This window comes from Cololabis saira, chromosome 15, assembly GCF_033807715.1.
Source record: "Cololabis saira isolate AMF1-May2022 chromosome 15, fColSai1.1, whole genome shotgun sequence".
Lineage (NCBI taxonomy): Eukaryota > Metazoa > Chordata > Actinopteri > Beloniformes > Belonidae > Cololabis > Cololabis saira.
Window position 1 is genome coordinate 12,274,470 of NC_084601.1, and position 18,635 is coordinate 12,293,104.

Genomic DNA, 18,635 nt, shown 5'->3' on the forward strand with positions numbered 1-18,635 from the left:
GACCCAACTATAACATCAACACGTTGAAATTGGAGAACTGAATAGAGAAAGAATGGAGTGAAGCATTTGTTTGTTCTCTCACGCAGGAGTGTTTTGATACCCTTCAAAATAAAATAAAAGTCACATAAAGAGCTGGATGATCAAGGTGGTAAAAAAAAAAATCTATTAAAAGAACAAAACTTACTGCCATCACAGTGCTCAAATTAGTTTTCTTTAAAATTTTTCTTATACTTAAAATACATTTTATTTCCTTAACTCCTCCCCCTTTTCTTCTGAGTCTCATTTGGACACAAAGCTGTTTGATCATGATCTAAGTTAACAACATTTAAAAATAATAACAAAAACAAATTTCCCGTCCCACACATGCGACCTCTCGCCACCCCGCCACCCAACTGTTATGTTTCTGCTCCCCCTCTCCCCACCCGTCAGACCCTTCGCCCCCCCCCCGCCCCCCCGATACGTTCGACACTCAGTCCCGTCATAGCTCATCATGGGCAGCGGATTCATCAGCTTTGAGCTTGAACTCCGCCTCCGTGATCTTCCCGTCTCCGTCGCGGTCCTGGTTGGAGAACATGTTGTCAATGATGCGGTAGGGGTCAAAGCCAGGAGCCAGGCGGCCTTTTCCCTCGTTCACCTGAATCATGATGTAGTCGGTGAACTGTGGAGATCAGAGAGGGTTTAGCAGAGGCGTGTGGGTGACATATTTATAACTTCAGACACAATTAAAGGAAAGATCAGTGAGTTTTATAATATTTTATCACAAGGAGGTTTGTCATCTTTCCAAACTTTAGTGAAGATATGGGAGAAGGAGTTGGGGATGGTCTTTGAAGAAAATACTTGGTTAAATATATGTGAAAATATACATTTTCCTTTTACTAGTAATAAAATTAAAGAGGCTAACTTTAAATTTATTCACAAACTGTATTTAACTCCAATTAAAATGCACAAAATGTCAAAGGATATCTCTCCAAAATGTCCAAGATGTAAAAGAATCGATGGAACATTTGTACATATGTTTTGGGAATGTGATCTTTTAATAAGTTTCTGGAAATCAATTCATTCCTTCACACAATCAGTATTAGAAATTAATTTTGAGTTAAGCTCCAATTTGTATTTATTAAATGACACACTGGATCTTCAGTTAGACCGGAAAAAAGCAGGATATTAATTATAATCACATACTTCGCTAAGAAATGCATACTTTTACTTTGGAAAGATGATTCCCCCCCAACTTTCAAGTTTTTTTTTAATCAAATTTCAGTTTTTTTACCATTGGAAAAATTAACTTTAGAAAAATACAACCGTGCTCATATTTTTCAAGAATTTTGGTTCCCATTATTCTCAAAACTGGATAATTTTTCCAAAGGGGACCAATGAGTATCTTTATTTTCGAACTTGTGCCTTATATGTATGTATGTTTGTATGTATGTATGGATATATATATAGTTTGATATCGCTGTTGCTGCCATTATATATTTATATATAATATATAATATATAATATATATATAATATTTAATAATATAATATTTTTTTTTTTTCCCTAGGGTAATTATGGGGAGGGTAGGAATGTGGGTATAATAGAAATCATGCATGTGAAAATGTGAATTGTGAAAATGATTGTGAAATAAAAAGATATAAAAAAAAAAAAAAGAAATAACAAAACAGAGATAACAGCGGAGGGGAGCACACACACAAGTACCTCAGAGGGCTCCACCTGCCCGTCAGTGTTTTTATCCATCTCGGCGAAAAGGTCGGGTGACACGTCATCGTTCCAGATGAACATGTAGCCCTCAGGAAGACCTTCCTCCATCTCAACCAGCTCGATGTCGAACACCATCACAGCACTCCCTGGAACCTCATTGGCTACGCACACAGATGCAGACAATCATCAGCAGCCAAAAACGTTACACCGCTTGCTCTCCTGATTCTGGCTCCACACAAAAACACACTTGTTTAACTTTGACTTATTGCGTGGCGGCTCGAAATGTATTCAAGCAACTTTAGAGACACGAGTTAGCTGCGTGTTACTTACGGACTCCTCTCTCGCCATAGCCCAGATGAGGGGGAATAACAAGGTGCCTCTTCTCGCTCACACACATGTCCATCAATCCCTCCTCCATCCCTGGCACGACCTGATTGGCTCCCAGGACGATGTTGTAAGTTTTTCCATAATTATACCTGAAATGTATAAAGTAACAGTATTTTGAAGTCATTATGTATATGTATATATATATATATACATACATACACATACACACACACATATATGTATATGTATATGTATATATATATATATATATATATATATATATATATATATATATATATATATATATATATATATATATATATATATATATATATATATATATATATATATATATACAGTACTCGAGTTGTAAAATAAAATCAGGGGGGATGGTGGATTTTATCATATGGAGACAGATAATTTGTGCTGATTACAAATAATATAATATATTACAAATAATAGCAGTGACCAAAACACCTGCAGAAACACTGCAGGAATGACATAGCAGCAGTTAAATGCAGCCTTCTGTAAGCTTTAAATATCCACTGGGATAACATCAAATACATCAAAACACAAAAATAAAGAACAGTTTTCTGAACTTATCAATATGACTCTTAGAGCTGGGTATCATCACTGACCTCCCGATACGATACGATTCCGATACACTAGGTCCCAGACGATACGATTTCCGATACGATACGATACGATTCGATATCGATATTCTGGTTACAATAAGGGAATAACATGATCCTTCCACGCGCCACGTTCGGCCAGAGAAACCCCACCCTGCCTGGTGAAAAGAAGCAGCCTGCTCACTCCTCAAGTAAGGAGGAGACTTGAGCTCATTGCAGGGCCTCCCGGGGTTGGTAGATGGAGCAATGCCCAGGACTGACTTAGGTAGGAGCACTGGGTGATTAAAATGGGGGAAAAAATCGGGATTTAAAAAAAAAAAAAAAAAAAAAATTCTAGTTAAAATGTCTCATTTTAGTAAAAAAAATCTCATTACACTGAAAACAAGACTCATCACTGGAAAAAACAACAATTTTCACCTGTTTCAAGTAGATTTTCACTTGAAATAAGTAGAAAAATCTGCCAGTGGAACAAGATTTTTTTGCTTGTAATGAGAAGATAAATCTTGTCCCACTGGCAGATTTTTCTACTTATTTCAAGTGAAAATGTACTTGAAACAGGTGAAAATTGTCAAATAAGTTATTTTTCTGGTGTTATTTTTGTGGTGATGACTATATATGTGTGTGTGTGTGTGTGTATAATTTCTTTCCCTTAGTTTGAGGGGATGTAATAAAATACTCTGCTCTCCTTGGTGGTATTAATGCGTCTGACGGAGGTTTTACTCACGTGGAGTCGATATGCGTTCCATCCATCAGAGAGGCATTGTAGTGATATTTGACGAAGTCTCCTTTCTTGGTTTTCTGATCACACCCTTCGGGCGTGGAGGTGACGGTGACCTCAGTCTGGTCTGAAGGGTTGTGGAAGTCGATGATGTGGACGTCAAACACAAGCACAGCTGACCCAGGGATCTTACTACCTGCACAGGTCACGGTCAGGAAAAATAGACAAAAAGGTATTACTGCCTACAAGGATGTCTAAACATCTGGTGAGTAGATTAGAGGTCTAACTATTTCATATTACACACACCTGTGCCCTCCTCTCCGTAGGCCAGATGCGGCGGGATGGTAATGGTGCGTTTCTCTCCTATACAGACTCCAATCAGAGCTTCATCCATGCCGGCGATCACGTAGCCTTTACCCACGTAGGTGTCATAGGTGCGATTACGAGAGTAGCTGCGGAGCAGAAACCGGTTGTACTGAAATCTGGAATCGCTCTGGGAATTTACACTGAAGGCTTCTTGAAACAAATTGCTTCATATAATCAGAGGTGGGTAGTAAGGAGTTACATTTACTCCATTACATTTACTTGAGTAAGTTTTGGGAAATGTTGTACTTTTAGGAGTAGTTTTGAATCACTATACGTTTTACTTTTACTTGAGTAGATTTGTGAAGAAGAAACTGTTCCTCTTACTCCGCTACATTAGGCTACGTTGAGCTTGTTACTTTTCTTTTATCCCTTTTATCTGCGTACGCGTCAATCTCATGACATCACTGGGTGATTCTTTGGGAAAAATGTTTGTTTTTGCATGTTTTGTCACATTTACACAGACTCAAACACACACACAGAGTTTCTATGAGTTTATGGGCTTGTTCTAGTTCTGCCTGGTTAAAAAAAAAAAGTACAAAGGCTTGATATTTTGTGCTACTTGTGCTTAATTTTTTTTTTTATTCTGCTATTATTTATTAAAGTATGTGAATTTACTTTAAGATTATTTTTATTTAAGCTATTTTTTTATTTTTTATCAATTTTAATTTATTTTATTGATTTAATTTGCCTGAAGATGATTATTTTGTACTTTTGTCTGTTTGAATGGTTGTGTTAAAAAAATAAATCAGATGTTACTCAACAGTTACTCAGTACTTGAGTAGTTTTTTCACCAAGTACTTTTTTACTTTTACTCAAGTAATTATTTGGATGACTACTTTTTACTTCTACTTGAGTCATATTATTCTGAAGTAACAGTACTTTTACTTGAGTACGATTTTTGGCTACTCTACCCAACTCTGCATATAATATATATACTGTTCAACGTCCTCTATCGATGTACGATGAAAGCTTGGGGGGGCATTTCAAAGTGTGGGGTATGTATGCAAACAGGGAAATTCCTCAGCTGCCTCCGAAGCCTCAATGCCTCTATTACACATAGAGATGCTGCCATCTTGAGGCCATTTGAGGAACAGCATATCTTTAACGTCCAGGGAGTATCAGAATGCGTTTGTGTCTAAATACCTGGAATCAAAAAAGGTCCCATCCAAGAGGCTGCCGTTGTAGTGGTAACGCACAAAGTCCCCGGTGACCGTCTTCCTCGTGCAAGACTCGGGGACGACCACATTGGTCAGCGAGATCCCGTCTCTGGGGTTGTGGAGGTCCAACAGTACGACGTCAAACACCAGAGACGCCTGTCCTGGGATGTCGCTGCCTGAGGAGAGATGAAAGTGAAAACCATCAAGATATTTTGCTTTATTCCTCCTATACCAGGAAATGTACCTCAACTGGAAAATGTTCATGCCATGAATGTTGCATGAATTATATGACTGTAGTTATGCAAAATATTACTACTAGTATTATATTGAGATTAAACAGCAAGTATTGGCAGCTAATGATGCTGTAAGGACCAATCAGCTCCCAGAATGCTGATAGAACTGCTTTCAGAAACATGTGGGTCAGAATTACCAAACAGATCCAGGGAGGAAACAGAGACGGATGAAATCGGTTTGATTTTTTCCCACATTCCGTTTTTATTTGTTCCATTTTCGGTCTATTTTGGGTTTGAATTTTTGAGCATTTGGTTTTTAGCATTTTTTGCAAATGTAACCCCAAGACAGTATATAAAGTAATGAAATATAGACAATTTATGCAATTATAACCTAACACTTTAATGTTTTCATACCTTTAAACATATTTAAAGGCAAAAACATGGCACCAGTTATTCTCGTGTCCAACAAAACATTCCTTTTTTGGGGATAAACAAAAAAATAACCAAAAGTTGTAATGTAATGATGAAAAAAAAAATACATAAATAAATAAAAGAAAAAAAAAGGAAAAAGAAATCGATCTTTAGACATAAGAATCGATTTTTAGGAATAAATATGAGAATCGATTTAGAATTGGGAAATCGATTTTTTCAACACAGGCCTAATTTAACACCCAAGTCTTTGCACATAATTCAGAAGTAAAATATAAAAAGGTTATCACTGGACCCCTGCCTCTCGCTTGAAAATGAGCTGGGATACGCTCCAGCAGACCCCTGTGACCCTGCAAAGGATAAAGCGGGTATAGATAATGGATGGATGGATGGATCACAGGTAGGACTTCTCTGCTGCCCCGGTGAAACAGGCCTGTAGACGTGCATCATGCACCAACGCTAAGCATGCAGAGCGCAGTCACACAGGCACCTGTTTTACCGCTGCACTTATCAATTTCTCTCAAAGGTTTGGAGTCATACGTAAAAGAGGCTCACCGTCTCCATTCTCCCCGTAGCCGAGCCACGGAGGCATCGTGATGATGCGTTTTTCTCCGACACACATTCCCAGAAGTCCCTGGTCCATTCCAGCAATCAGCCAGCCGATCCCGACGTAGGTGTCGTACGTTCGCATCCGGGTGTGGCTGTGGCGAAGAGCGCAGAACAGATGATTTCACAGCTGCACCTTTGAGACTGCTTGTGAGAAGAAGAGGTTAGACGGAGCAAAACCTTGAGTCGAAGAGGGTCCCGTCCAGCAGGGTGCCGTTGTAGTGGTACCGGACGTAGTCAGAAACCTCCACCTTCCTGGAGCAGACGGAGGGCGTGTGGTAAGTGTTGAGATGGACGGCATCATCCGCGTTCCACACGTCGAGCAGCAGGACATCAAAGTGGAGGATGGCGTCAGCAGGGATGAGGTCACCTGCAGAAACGAGACGAGATCAATCATTTCAAACGACTCCATCATGGAAACCTCATGCTGTCTTTATCTGATTGTAAGACTGTAAACAGTTTTGAATCTAGAGGAGGAGGCAATGAGACTGCGTGGCTGGAACTGGAAGCTATTAAACCTTTACTTGATGAGGTGGCAGTTTTTCTTGTGTGTTTTTTTTTTATCTACCTAAAAATCTCTTTCCAGTGCATCTCTATTTTGTCTTCTTTTATCTCCAGAGATCCCACTAATACACCGCCTCTGGTTGTACATGCCCACACACGCCCCCTCTGTCCTCCCTCTCCCATTATCTAAGTACACACACACACACACACACACAAGTGACACACGGATCCCCGCATGTAAACAGAAACTCTGTACTATAATTAAACACAAATAACAGTTTGGGCACAAATGGAAACAATTCTGTAAAAGTCAATATCCTATCTAATATGGCTGCTATCCCATCAGCAGCTGTAAGGTTTATCTCGAGGCTTCCCGGATTATAAACCTTGATGCCAGGCAGCTTCCTCTGATGTGCGTCCTGGTCTGGATGCTCATGTGACATCATTCTGCAGGGATGTTTGGAGGAGCTCACTTCCTCTTTGCTTCAGCTGACTCCGATGCAACAGCATCATCTACAGCAGCAGCATGTACCCTAGCGAGTGCCTTGTGGAACAGCCACTAGTTAGATTTTTTTTTTTTTACTCCAGGTACTGCATCAGAAAAGCGATGGAGCAGAGCCGGACCTGCCCTGAACTGCACATACCGTATCCTTCCTTTCCGTAGGCGAGGTGAGGGGGAATCTTGACGAGACTTCGCTCATTCACACACATCCCCACCAGGGCTTTGTCCATCCCTGCAATCAGCTGCTTCTTGCCAACATACACGTTGTAGGTGCTGCCTCGATCGTAGCTGAAAGGAGAACAAGATCACCACTGTTTTGATTACGGGAGGCAGAGAATAGGGATTCATGAGTTCTTTGCTTGAATCAGCATCATAAACGCCACCTTGCTTAAGGGTCATTGCTAAAGGTTTGCCGACAAGCTCTCTTGTCCAGTGGGAAAAGTTGGACACCATTTTCTTCCTCTCTGTCATTATCACACCTACAATCTAAAAAAAAAAAAAAAAATCCCTTGTGGACAATTAAGGTTCAAAGTTTCAATTTAACAATAACTTGACTGCTTGTTATTCTAAAATATATCTGTATATATAAATATAAATGTATCATGAATGCATCTGTGACCAGATTAACGTGTTGGGGGAATGGGGGGGGGGGGGGGGTACGCTGTGAGCGTCCTGTTGAGACACTTTTATGTCATTTGACATAATTTTTGTTAATTTTCTTGTTTAAATAGTTAATAATTAATAATAAATATAAATATAATAAATAATTTATAAATAAATAAATATATATATATATAATATATAATAATATAAATTAATTAATTAATAAAGTTAATAATAATAATTAGATATAAAGCTCTACAGAAGACTTTCTTCTAATTTGCAGTTACTTCTTAAAATAATAATATCCAGAATTGATTCTGGGGATTTTAGTGTCGCTGAACTTCTGTCCAGGTGACTATAGTCGTCTTTCATTGCTGCTGATCAGGTCAGTGGTTTCCAAAGTGGACTCCAGGCATCTTCCGACGCACCAGATCCACGTTTCAGAGCAGCAATATAATATGATTATTATTATTATTATTATATAAATATGATTCCCTAGTCTCGATAAATGACAGAAGTGTAGATGCTCAGACTGGGGTTCCTGTGGTGGTCCCATCTGAACAGGTCTGAGGGCCCTTCACTTGACTCCTAGTGCTCACTGAGCTTGCCTGCGTGGCTCACAGGGAAGGACCCCAGGCGCGCACTTTTACGCATCACGCACGCTGTTCCCACCGTGCATCTTGGGCTACTGTGCACAGAGCCTGCGTTTAAAGCGGGATTTAAATCATCCCACCTGGAATGTCACTCACCTGGAATCGAACTTCTTTCCATCGGGGAACGTGCCGATGTAGTGATACCTGACGAAGTCCCCTACTTTGACGGCTCGCGTACACTGCTCTGGCACAGAAGTTTTCTCAATGAGGATGTCGTCTAACGGGACCGGGGGAGCGTTGCAAGCGGCGAACGTCACCAGGAGCGACAGGAACAGCATCCCCTGCACGCAGATTGTCATGTTTTTGGCACCGACGGGTTGTTCCGACGATGGAGAAACGAGGTGGGAAAGGCGCTGCGTGCGTGCCCGGCTCTCTGCTGCCCCGGTACTTCGGCTTCCTCTGCTCCTCGGAGTTGGAGAGAAGTCCTGCCCCTGGTCCAGGCGCAGGAATGGTCAAGTAGTTGGAAAAAAACGCATCACATCCGGTTCAAATTTAGCACTAAACCCTCGATTAGTGGCTTAAACTCAACGCTTTTCAAATCCAACGGAACTGTCTTTGGCTGAAATGTGTGGTTTTACTTTTATATGATGCGCAAAGGTCCCCAGGCAGGAGTTTTTAATTAGATACCGTGCTTTTATTTTGAAATAAGGGCAAACGTTTCCTGCCTCTCCCTGGTTTAGTTTGACAAACTTGACGCACTTTGAGAGTGAATGGGATAGTTTGGCACCACGTATTGCTCTTGCGCAGTGCAGCCTGCAAAATACGTGTCAACGTGGTAACGTAGGGGCCCCCATACACTCTCACGCATGCACACTCTTCCTCTGGACACATCCACACTGGAGCGCCTGCTTAAGGCTGATTTATGGTTCCGCGTTACACCGACGCAGAGCGGTGCGTGTCGCCGCGTACCCTACGCCGTACTCTACGGCGTAGGGTACGGCGTAGGGTACGCGGCGACTTTTACGCGGAACCATAATGCAGGCTTGATGCGTTTTAATTATAATGAAATTGTATGTAAAAATCAGAATTGAACTGTGTGATATCAATTTAACCCAGATAAATACGCATAACTGTGTTTGGGACACTCGGGCCTTTTTTTGGAGGGGGGGTTAGACCAAACAGGAATGTTCCTACGTGGCAGTGGGAGGGGGAGGGACGCTCGCCAGGGGTTCAGCAAGTAGTGATTGGAGTGAAGCAGGTTTAAACTTTTAAGAGGCGAATATAAGCGGTGAGTGGTTGGATCAAGCGGTGCAAGTGGAAATGAAAAAACCTGCAAAACAAAACACGCATGGTTGTTTTTTTTTTCTTTTTTCCTTAAATAATAACGTGCAAAAGCGGCCAAATGAAGTTAAGTTTTGATTTGGAGCTAGGACTAAAATCCCAGTTTGAGCAGCAGTGATTTGGTGGGAGGAGCAGCTGCGGACGGCCCGGCTGATCCTGCCTCATGCCCGGGGGAGGGGACGCCTCGTCCGGATACGTGGTGGGACTTGAGGCGGTCCTAGAGAGCCGCGCACCAGCGAACCTTCTGGGATCTTCTAAAAGCCAAGGCTGACACTTAAAAAAACATGGCCCCCTATTCGGCTCCGTCTCGCCTCCTCTGCGCCTTGTCAGTGGCACTTCTCCTCTCCGAGGTGCACGCTCAGTATGAAAAGTACAGCTTCAGGAGTTTCCCCAGACACGAGCTGATGCCGCTGGAGTCCGCGTACAAGTACGCGCTGGACCAGTACACCGGGGAGAAGTGGAAGGAGACGGTGGACTACATGGAGGTGTCGCTGCGCCTCTACCGGCTGCTGCGGGACAGCGAGGCCTTCTGCAACCTCAACTGCAGCTCCGTCAGGCTCGACGACGAGCGCAAGTTTGAGGAGTTTCCAGAGCTGCGCGCTTTCGGGAACGTGATGAAGAGGGCGCAGTGTCTGAAGCGCTGCAAGCAGGGGCTGCCCGCGTTCAGGCAGACGCTGCCCAGCAGGGACACCGTGGACGAGTTCGAGCGCAGGGAGCCCTACAGATACCTGCAGTACGCATACTTCAAAGTAAGAGAAATAAAAACGGGAGGGCCAAGACAAAAAACAAAAACATCCCCAGAATGAAACAAAGTGATTTTGGTTTAAATCTCTGCGAACATGCTGGCTATTTACACTTAATATGTTTGTTTAACCCTCCTATATCTGTAATTACATTCAGGCCGCCTGGATTTATTTTAATTATAGCCTATGGCTGTAGAATTGTCAAATGTGCAAATAACCAGTGCTCCTGTCCATTTTTTTTTCCCAATATAACGTCAACTTTCAATATCTGGCAGTTATTCAATATTACTGTGTGTTTCTGACTGTGTAATAACTGTTTAACTCATTCAACTAGTTTTAAAATGACGCAATGACGTTGCCACAGTCGTCACCTGCGTGCCACGGATGCACTGGGGGTCTTTTTTTTTCTTTTTTTTTAATTGAACACAATTTATATTATAAAACAAGAAAAACACATTTTATACAAACTGCTAGTAGAGGAAATATAATATAAGAAAATAGAACATTTTGGGGGGTATCATGAACAAGAGACATATACACAAAAAATAAGGTAGACAAGTAAAGTTAATAAAGGAACAGTAAGGCATTTTAAAGCAAATAGCATCGACTTTTCAGAAGGAGACTTAAAATAAAAGATACTTTGATATATCGGCTAATAATTGTTTTGCGGTTATTTGACTTAATATTTTTTATACTGACAAAAGAACTTTTGAAATCATTTAAAAACATTGGAAAGAGGGCTTCATTTTTCTCCACTTACAACAGTGTATGATATTTAGCCAGTAAGAGAATGACATTAACCAAGAAGCACACTGATTTGGCAATTGTATCTATGTAATAAAATATTATTAGAGATTTCTAATTTTGGAATGTCATTCATTTTTAAAGATGGCCAATTTCTAATTTCACGACAAAAACATTGTGAGACAGGACACAATAAAAACATACACAGGGGTCAACTTCAAATTTAAATCTTTGTCTCAAAAATTCAGCGGTTGGATTCATTTTATTGATCAATTTAAAACTAGTTTCCTTGACTTTGGGGGGAATGGGCCATTTGATATAGTTTGAGTGGGCTTTTTCTAGTGTAGACAAACTTAAAGACTGTGAAGTGTCAGTCAGAATATAACCCTCTGTGATAGTCATTAAATGATCTCGACTTAAAGATAGCACTTATAAACTTGTTGTTACCGGTACATTTCTTATCCAATAACCCATAATCCTCAATAACTAAAACAGGAAGTGCTATCTCAATATCTCCACACATTAGATCACTTTTAATCAAATGAATAAGTGGCAGGGGAATGGCTTTACAAACCTTTATAAATTCTGCATGACAATTTAAACCATATATACCATATGCACTGGGGGTCTGTGGTATTAAAAAAGAAGTGAACCTTTTAATGTATGGAAGCAATTCTGCACCATAGTTCAAATTAAAATTGATTAGCAAAAATGCTTTTTTATTTTCAGAATAAAGCTGCATTTTTGACTCATTAATAAAATTAATAATAAATAATCCAAAGGACATTTTAATTTTCTTCTTACCACTGCTCATTCTGTGACTTAATTAAAATGATAAAGAAACGCACATTAAAGATTTAATTTTGAAAAACAATTCTTGCAAAAAGTGTCAATATGCAACATGTTATGATGTTATAAAAAAAATAAAGTTGTTGAATAAGTTATTTAATATTTTTATATGAGAATGACAATGTGTTAATGGTCCCTAAGTAAGCATCATACAGCCAATTCCATATTGACATCAACATCTTTTGTGCAGTTTAGAGTCTCGTTTTGATAACAATGGGCTTTTAGCTTGTTGTCTATGTTTCAGTGGTTGGAGAGAGGCAACATTCATCACTTAGCTATTAAAGAATATATAGGACACAGTTCGGGAAAGCTTTTATTCAATTTGTTAAAATAAAAAAGGGCCTTTTCACTGTTATTTTGACAGTTGGACCCCCAAAGACCAGATCCTTTTAGACTGATTAAAGCTGGACTGAAATATCTCTTTGATACTAAAGAATATATAAAACAGTTTTTAATTTGTGAAACCCCTTATTATCTATGTTAGATTTAAAACAACATATTTTTTGTGTTTGAGAGTTAGACAACCTTACGTTAGATCTCAATTTAAAAATCACAATAAGTGAGGTGCTTAAATCTGGACTGAGTTATCTTTAAGATAGAAATAGCATTTGAACAAATTAATAAGGGAAAACATGGACAAAGATCTAATTTACACACACAACGGGTATATGAATCTAAGGAGACGTTTTAATTCTTAATTAATTCTTCATTCTTAATTTTAAGGTAAGCAAATTACTGTGTAACCCAAAACCAGCTGCGATGTAGGGCTAAGGAGTTATAGTAATAATAATAGTTCTCCATCATATACTTTTTTATTCCAACAAATGGGAGTGGCTGTGGTGTAGTTGCCTTCCAACCAGAAAGTGATTGATGTCACTGCCCCAGCTACCCACAGTGCCAGTCCCAAGCCTCAATGAATGGGAAGAGGCATGTCAGGAAAGTCAACCCAAGTAAAAATCTGTGTGAAAAAAGTAAGCACAATACAATAATCATTTGTGGCAACTCTTTCAAAGGTGAAGACTTTGGGTAAGAAAAAGAAAAGACAAATAAATCACATTTTAGGTCATGGTAAAGTATTGTTTGTATAGGTCATTTTGTCTGATCTCCTATTTGTCGAGAGCAAAAGTATGAAAATATTCACGTGCAATGTGTTTTTTAATCCTGTTTATGACAGTCTAACAACCTGGGTAAGGCTGTGTCTGCTGCTCACACGTTCCTGCTGAAGCACCCAGACGATGTGATGATGAAGAGGAACATGGACTACTACAAGAGTCTGCCTGGAGCAGAGGAACACCTCAAAGACCTGGAGACCAAGTCTTATGAGGTACCCGTGCACCACCCAGACTATAATATCTCCTTCAGCTAATGCTAATGAACCCCTCTGGTGAAATGAAACCAACAAAAGTGTTCATATAGTGGAATAAAAATACAAACCAAAATGTATGTCTGATTTGAGGGGGGAAGAAAAGCCCCAGTCTTTTGTTCGGTGGACAAAGGAAGCCAGAACAGAGCACTTGAGGAGTGCAGTGTCTCCATTTTATAATAAAATAACAAACAAAAAGCCAGTAAAGGGCACAAAAACCCTGTTTACTGTCAAACATGGTGCCGGTTCCATCATCCTGTGGGGTAGCTTTGTTGCCTCTGGTACACAAGGCATTGGCTGTACGTAGCGAGGTATTTTAAAGCAACATAGAGGAACTCTTGAGTTCCCATATACCGGTAGGCAGTGGAGGTGATGTCTCTTTCCACGTTTAGTTAGACTCTTCCTTAGTCGTTCTCGTTTTTCTCTTCCGTCACGACCTCCTTGAGGATCTTAGTTGCCTCTGTAGCTCGGTGAGCTAGTTTCATCATTGTGGACATGTGACACAGTCCTGTATATAAGTTTCTCCAGGGGATGAGTTTATGCCCTCAGGCATCCTTGTTTCTTATGAATATATGAATCTTTAGAAATAAATGCATATAACAGCACAACACACAAATATTAGCATCCTTCCCCAATATTTGGCTGCAGAACCACTGGCCGCCTCGACAGCCTCTAAATGTGTCCTGTAGCTTCTCGTACCCGTTTGCTGGTAGTTTCTGTCATCCTTTGACTGATGTGCCCTCAAGCTCTTAACGGTTTGCAGGAGTCTATTCTGCAAGTGCAAATTTCAACTCTTCAAGTTTTCAATGCAATTGAAGCCAGAACTTGCTCTTAGACATTTTAAAACAGTCCAAGTTATTCTTTCTCTTTTGGGTGGATGAACTTGTTCGTCGGACTGTTTTCCATCTGAAAGACTCGCAGTCTCTACGTCATACTTTCTTTTTTCACACTGGGGACGGGATCTCCCATTTGCAGCCTGATGCTCCTGTTCCTGTATCTGATATGTTTAAAACTAGCTTAAATTAATTTGTTCATACCAGCTTTTTATGATTTGCGTGGTTTTGGAGCCATTTGCAAGTGTAAGTGGGAGCATCTTAATTATTGTTGTTCTAACGGTTCTTGAACATTGCAAAGAAGCAGCCTAGTGAATTATATCACCTCAGTACCATTTTTGACTGCAAGAGAGAGACTGTACTTCTACTACCCAGATCCAGTTAAATAAACAAATAATAAACAAATAAACTACACTTATACTTGTACCATAAAGGTTTCAAAAAAGTCAGAAAGTGCAACACAGCACAACCCCAACAACGCTTCCCTCCCAGTTTTCATCTTTAAAACACAGAAGTCTAGAAAGTGTAGTGGCAGGAAATAATGTAGTTTGGGACGGATGATGTCTGATGCCACACGTTGACATGGAAACAAGCAGCGAGCGGAGAGGACCGATGGAAAACTGCTCCAGGTGTACATTCAGGTCACATGACTTAAGATATCTCACAGAAAAAAACATCAAGTGCACATTTTAGACATGTGTTCATCCTGTGGTGTTGCAGACTTTGTTCGTACGTGCGGTGAGGGCATACAACGGCGACAACTTCCGTACGTCGGTGTCAGACATGGAACTAGCCCTGAGGGACTTCTTCAAGGTCTACGATGAGTGTCTGGCTGCGTCTGAGGGCCCAAGAGATGTCAAAGACTTTAAGGACTTCTACCCCTCCATAGCTGGTCAGCTGCTGTCCATCCTTTTGTATTTATGACCCTGTCTCTTTTGTCCAGTCTGTGCTTTTGTTAAACGTGTCTGCTGAAGGGCCAGAGAAGTCCCAATGCCGTGTTTGTGATTTCTCCCCTCTGCAGATCATTACATCGAGGTCCTTGAGAGGAAGGTGACCTGTGAAAGCGACCTGACACCTGTTGTCGGGGGTTTCGTCGTTGAGAAGTTCGTGGCCACCATGTACCACTATCTGCAGTTTGCCTATTACAAATGTGAGTGGCGTTTGTGGTTCCCCACGTTTACGGTCCCAGGGATGAGGCGCTCACCGTTGTGTTTTTTTGCTCAGTGAATGACCTGAAAAACGCAGTCCCGTGTGCTACAAGCTACATGCTGTTTGACCCCAGCGATGACGTCATGAAGAACAACGTGGCCTATTACAAGTACCACAAAAGCCAGTGGGACCTAACAGACGAGGACTTCCTCCCTAGACCGGTGGGTAATGAGGAAAACACGAGGAAAATTATTACGTCTCTTTTTTTTTCTATTCTTGGACATTTTTTTCCCCTACTATAAAAACATTATAGAGTAGTTATTTAATTTAAAACTTTTGGAAACACTGTTTTATTTGTTTTCTTGCCTATAATTGGATTAAACGATCAGAAAAAAAAAAGAAATGGCGTCCTCATGACTGCGCTGTAAAGATGAAACCCCAGGCAGCAGCTGCCCGTCTCAGCTCCTGAAGTCTCGTCATTGATTTACGAGAGTTTGTCCTGGGTCCTCGGAGGTGCCTTGACTGTGCCTTCTAGTGTGTGTTTTAGCCTTTCATGCACTTGTTGTTTTTGGCATCTCTGTTTACATAAACCCGTCTTTCAGTTCTTTTAAACTGGGACTCCTTTGAAACATTTTCTGCAGGCGCTTTCACTCACTTTGTGAGGTTGGGTCTGGTCGAATTATGCTTTTTTTTCTTCTTTTTTTAAAATCAGAATGACTCGTCACTGAATGGAATGACCTGGAAATATCTAAGTGGCAGTCACGATAACAACCGGTCAAATTCTCTGAAATGTTAAAGAAAGGATCTTCAGTGCTTCAATTTTTACTTTTATATCGTTCACAATTATATCGTTCCCTTTTGAAATAAAGGACAAATATGAAGTATTTGCAGAAAGTCCCAGCAGCCGTTGTGCAGCTCAATTCTGCATTTAATCACAATATGACTGTATTCATGTGCAGCAATCAATATATGATGTATTTCACTCTGTAGCAATACCTCCTCTGACAACATGTGGACATAAAGATTTGTTATGTTGGCTCCTGTCGAGCTCTGGTCCGACGATATAGACTGTAAAATCGATGAATGGCGCATTAGGTCACTTGACCCTTCGGTTTCTTCGTACTGTACGCAGCCATGTTGCTCGGGAAGCTGACGGGACCACGCCCACCCCAGGTGATCCCCGGTAAAACTGCTGCAGAGCTGCCAGCAGACGTTTAGAGAAAAATATCTCGTTTCACGTGTTGATTTGATGATAAAATCAAATAATTACTGCTAAGTTTAGCCAAGACCGGCTTTGTACAAACTGTAGTGTGTCGCTAAACTTGGTAGCACGACGATTATAGAGAAGGAAGTGATGATGGCTAGCCATTGGCTTAGTTATAACCCCATAATGCTGCATTTGTCATAATTAATACATGCATTTCTGAGACCTCTGCATCACATCCATGATAAAAAAATAATTTATATAACAGGGGGGGAAAGCCCAATGTGTTAATAATGATAAATAATGTCTATTTGGAAAATTATCATCTAGAAATTGTTTTTATTTTCATTTTAATACATGTTAAACGCAAGATTTTTTGTGTATTATTTCATGTCAGGCGTTAAACTGTCAACACATGAGGTTGGGTTTACTTGAAGGTATTAAAATAGTATAAATTACAGTTTAGAAGGCAGAAACCACATCCTGACTGTTTATCACAATGAAGCTGATCTCCTGCTGACTGTCTTTCTGTGTGTCTGCTACAGGAGGCGGTGCGGTATCACAATCAGACCACCATGCAGCTACAAATGCTGGACTTCTCAAAGCTACGTCTGATGAGCGACGACGAGGTGTGTGGCTGCGCCTGAACAGTTTCATGTTTTTGTCTCCAAGTCCCTTTAGCCAGGGTGTGTTCGTTCAAAGGAAGGCTACATAAAAGACAGGCCACTTGTAAAAGGAGAAGGGGGAAAAAAAAAAAACGGCCTCTGTGAAACAGGTTACAGTTAGAACGGGGTCGATGCCGTCCGTCATAAGCTCTGACTTTGTTTACATGTGGAAAAACCCTGGATTATTCAGTCTGGTCACATGTTGTCCTGCAGCACAATGTTCCCCTGTGTTCAGCAGGCTGCAGTATCAGCGACGGGCAGAGCGTGGCAGCATCGCCCTGCACACATTTGACTTATTTGATGCAGCACAGCGGGGCGTGTCCATCAGGGCATCCCCGTTAAACCCAGATTACAGGGAATATGTGCTAAATAGCATTCAGTTCTTCAATTAGTAAAGCACATTTGTGGCAGAAGCGCGAGAGTAGGAGGAGCTTCTTGTAAAACACTTGATTTAAAACAGTCGTGTGTGTGTGTGTGTGTGTCTGTGTGTGTGTCTGTGTGTGTGTGTGTCTGTGTGTGTGTGTGTGTGTGTGTGTGTGTGTGTGTGTGTGTGTGTGTGTGTGTGTGTGTGTGTGTGTGTGTCTACAGGGGGAGGTGGTGGAGTTTATAGACGAGTTCCTGGACGAGGATGAATAGCCCACGGCGGAGAACACTGAAACACAATTGGCAAAACACTCCAGAGTTTGTATTTATTGGGATAATAAATCTTTAACCTTCACTTTGAACCCTGAATACTGTTTTTAACATGATGTTTTTTTTATGCGTTAAATATTCAGTTCGGTGATACTGACGGTTGATTTTTATTTTTAGTCATTGTTTTGAGAATTCATTGATCCACTGTGAATCATTTGTATTGTCTTCAAGATGTGTTTGATAATAAAATAATTGAAAAAAAGATATATTTTTTTAGGTCATCTGGAACTTCTTTACAACCATTGAGTTTGAACATGTGCAAGTAATCACAAGCATGTACTGTAGGCTTTCTGCATCACTTCACTACCTGTGAACGGTGTAAATGTGATGGCTGACATTTAAAAAAATACCTTTTTATAAGAATGATTCATCAGCGATTTCTCTGTTCCAGGACATCAATTTCTGACGGGAGCCTCGTTTAAAACAAAAAAAACAAGGTGAATAAATCAAAGCAAAGCCGGGTCAGCACAACGTGATGCAGAGGCTTTCAGAGAACACTGAGTTGTTTAATAATGTTTGAACATTGAGTCCCAGTGCAGTTTGTCACACACTGGCGTTAAAACCCACAGAGGAACATTGACCCTGTGTCTGTGACTCTGTGTTTTCCCTCGTCTACTACTTTGCCTTTTTTCCACCAGCGTTCAAACTTTTCATCCTTTTTAAAACGTTTGAATTTC

At 40.6% G+C, this 18,635-nt stretch overlaps 2 protein-coding genes across 2 annotated transcripts; one reads left to right on the forward strand and one right to left on the reverse strand.

The window, feature by feature from the left end:
- Positions 1-456: 456 nt before the first annotated feature.
- On the reverse strand, positions 457-8,858 carry fkbp9 (FKBP prolyl isomerase 9). Its single transcript, XM_061741862.1, has 10 exons — positions 8,531-8,858; positions 7,321-7,466; positions 6,353-6,542; positions 6,122-6,267; positions 4,891-5,080; positions 3,688-3,833; positions 3,388-3,577; positions 2,035-2,180; positions 1,702-1,865; positions 457-658 (listed from the first exon to the last, which is right to left on the reverse strand). Exons 1-10 carry the CDS (start codon positions 8,731-8,733, stop codon positions 479-481), a joined length of 1,701 nt encoding a protein of 566 aa, XP_061597846.1. The 5' UTR covers positions 8,734-8,858; the 3' UTR covers positions 457-478.
- Positions 8,859-9,598: 740 nt separating this feature from the next.
- Positions 9,599-17,983, forward strand: crtap (cartilage associated protein). Its single transcript, XM_061741864.1, has 7 exons — positions 9,599-10,464; positions 13,226-13,375; positions 14,968-15,139; positions 15,269-15,397; positions 15,472-15,617; positions 17,146-17,229; positions 17,854-17,983. Exons 1-7 carry the CDS (start codon positions 10,000-10,002, stop codon positions 17,899-17,901), a joined length of 1,194 nt encoding a protein of 397 aa, XP_061597848.1. The 5' UTR covers positions 9,599-9,999; the 3' UTR covers positions 17,902-17,983.
- Positions 17,984-18,635: the final 652 nt, after the last annotated feature.

What these genes read in the sequence shown, in the direction of transcription:
- fkbp9 (XM_061741862.1), bottom strand. Translation starts at nt 8,733, where the DNA reads ATGACAATCTGCGTGCAGGGGATGCTGTTCCTGTCGCTCCTGGTGACG. An exon ending in CTACGGGGAGAATGGAGACG is followed by an intron (nt 5,081 to 6,121) that starts GTGAGCCTCTTT and finishes ATCTCTCCTCAG; the next exon opens with GCAGCGACATCCCAGGACAG. An exon ending in GGGACCTTTTTTGATTCCAG is followed by an intron (nt 3,834 to 4,890) that starts GTATTTAGACAC and finishes TCTGCTCCGCAG; the next exon opens with CTACTCTCGTAATCGCACCT.
- crtap (XM_061741864.1), top strand. Translation starts at nt 10,000, where the DNA reads ATGGCCCCCTATTCGGCTCCGTCTCGCCTCCTCTGCGCCTTGTCAGTG. An exon ending in TGCAGTACGCATACTTCAAA is followed by an intron (nt 10,465 to 13,225) that starts GTAAGAGAAATA and finishes TGTTTATGACAG; the next exon opens with TCTAACAACCTGGGTAAGGC. An exon ending in AGGACTTCCTCCCTAGACCG is followed by an intron (nt 15,618 to 17,145) that starts GTGGGTAATGAG and finishes TGTCTGCTACAG; the next exon opens with GAGGCGGTGCGGTATCACAA.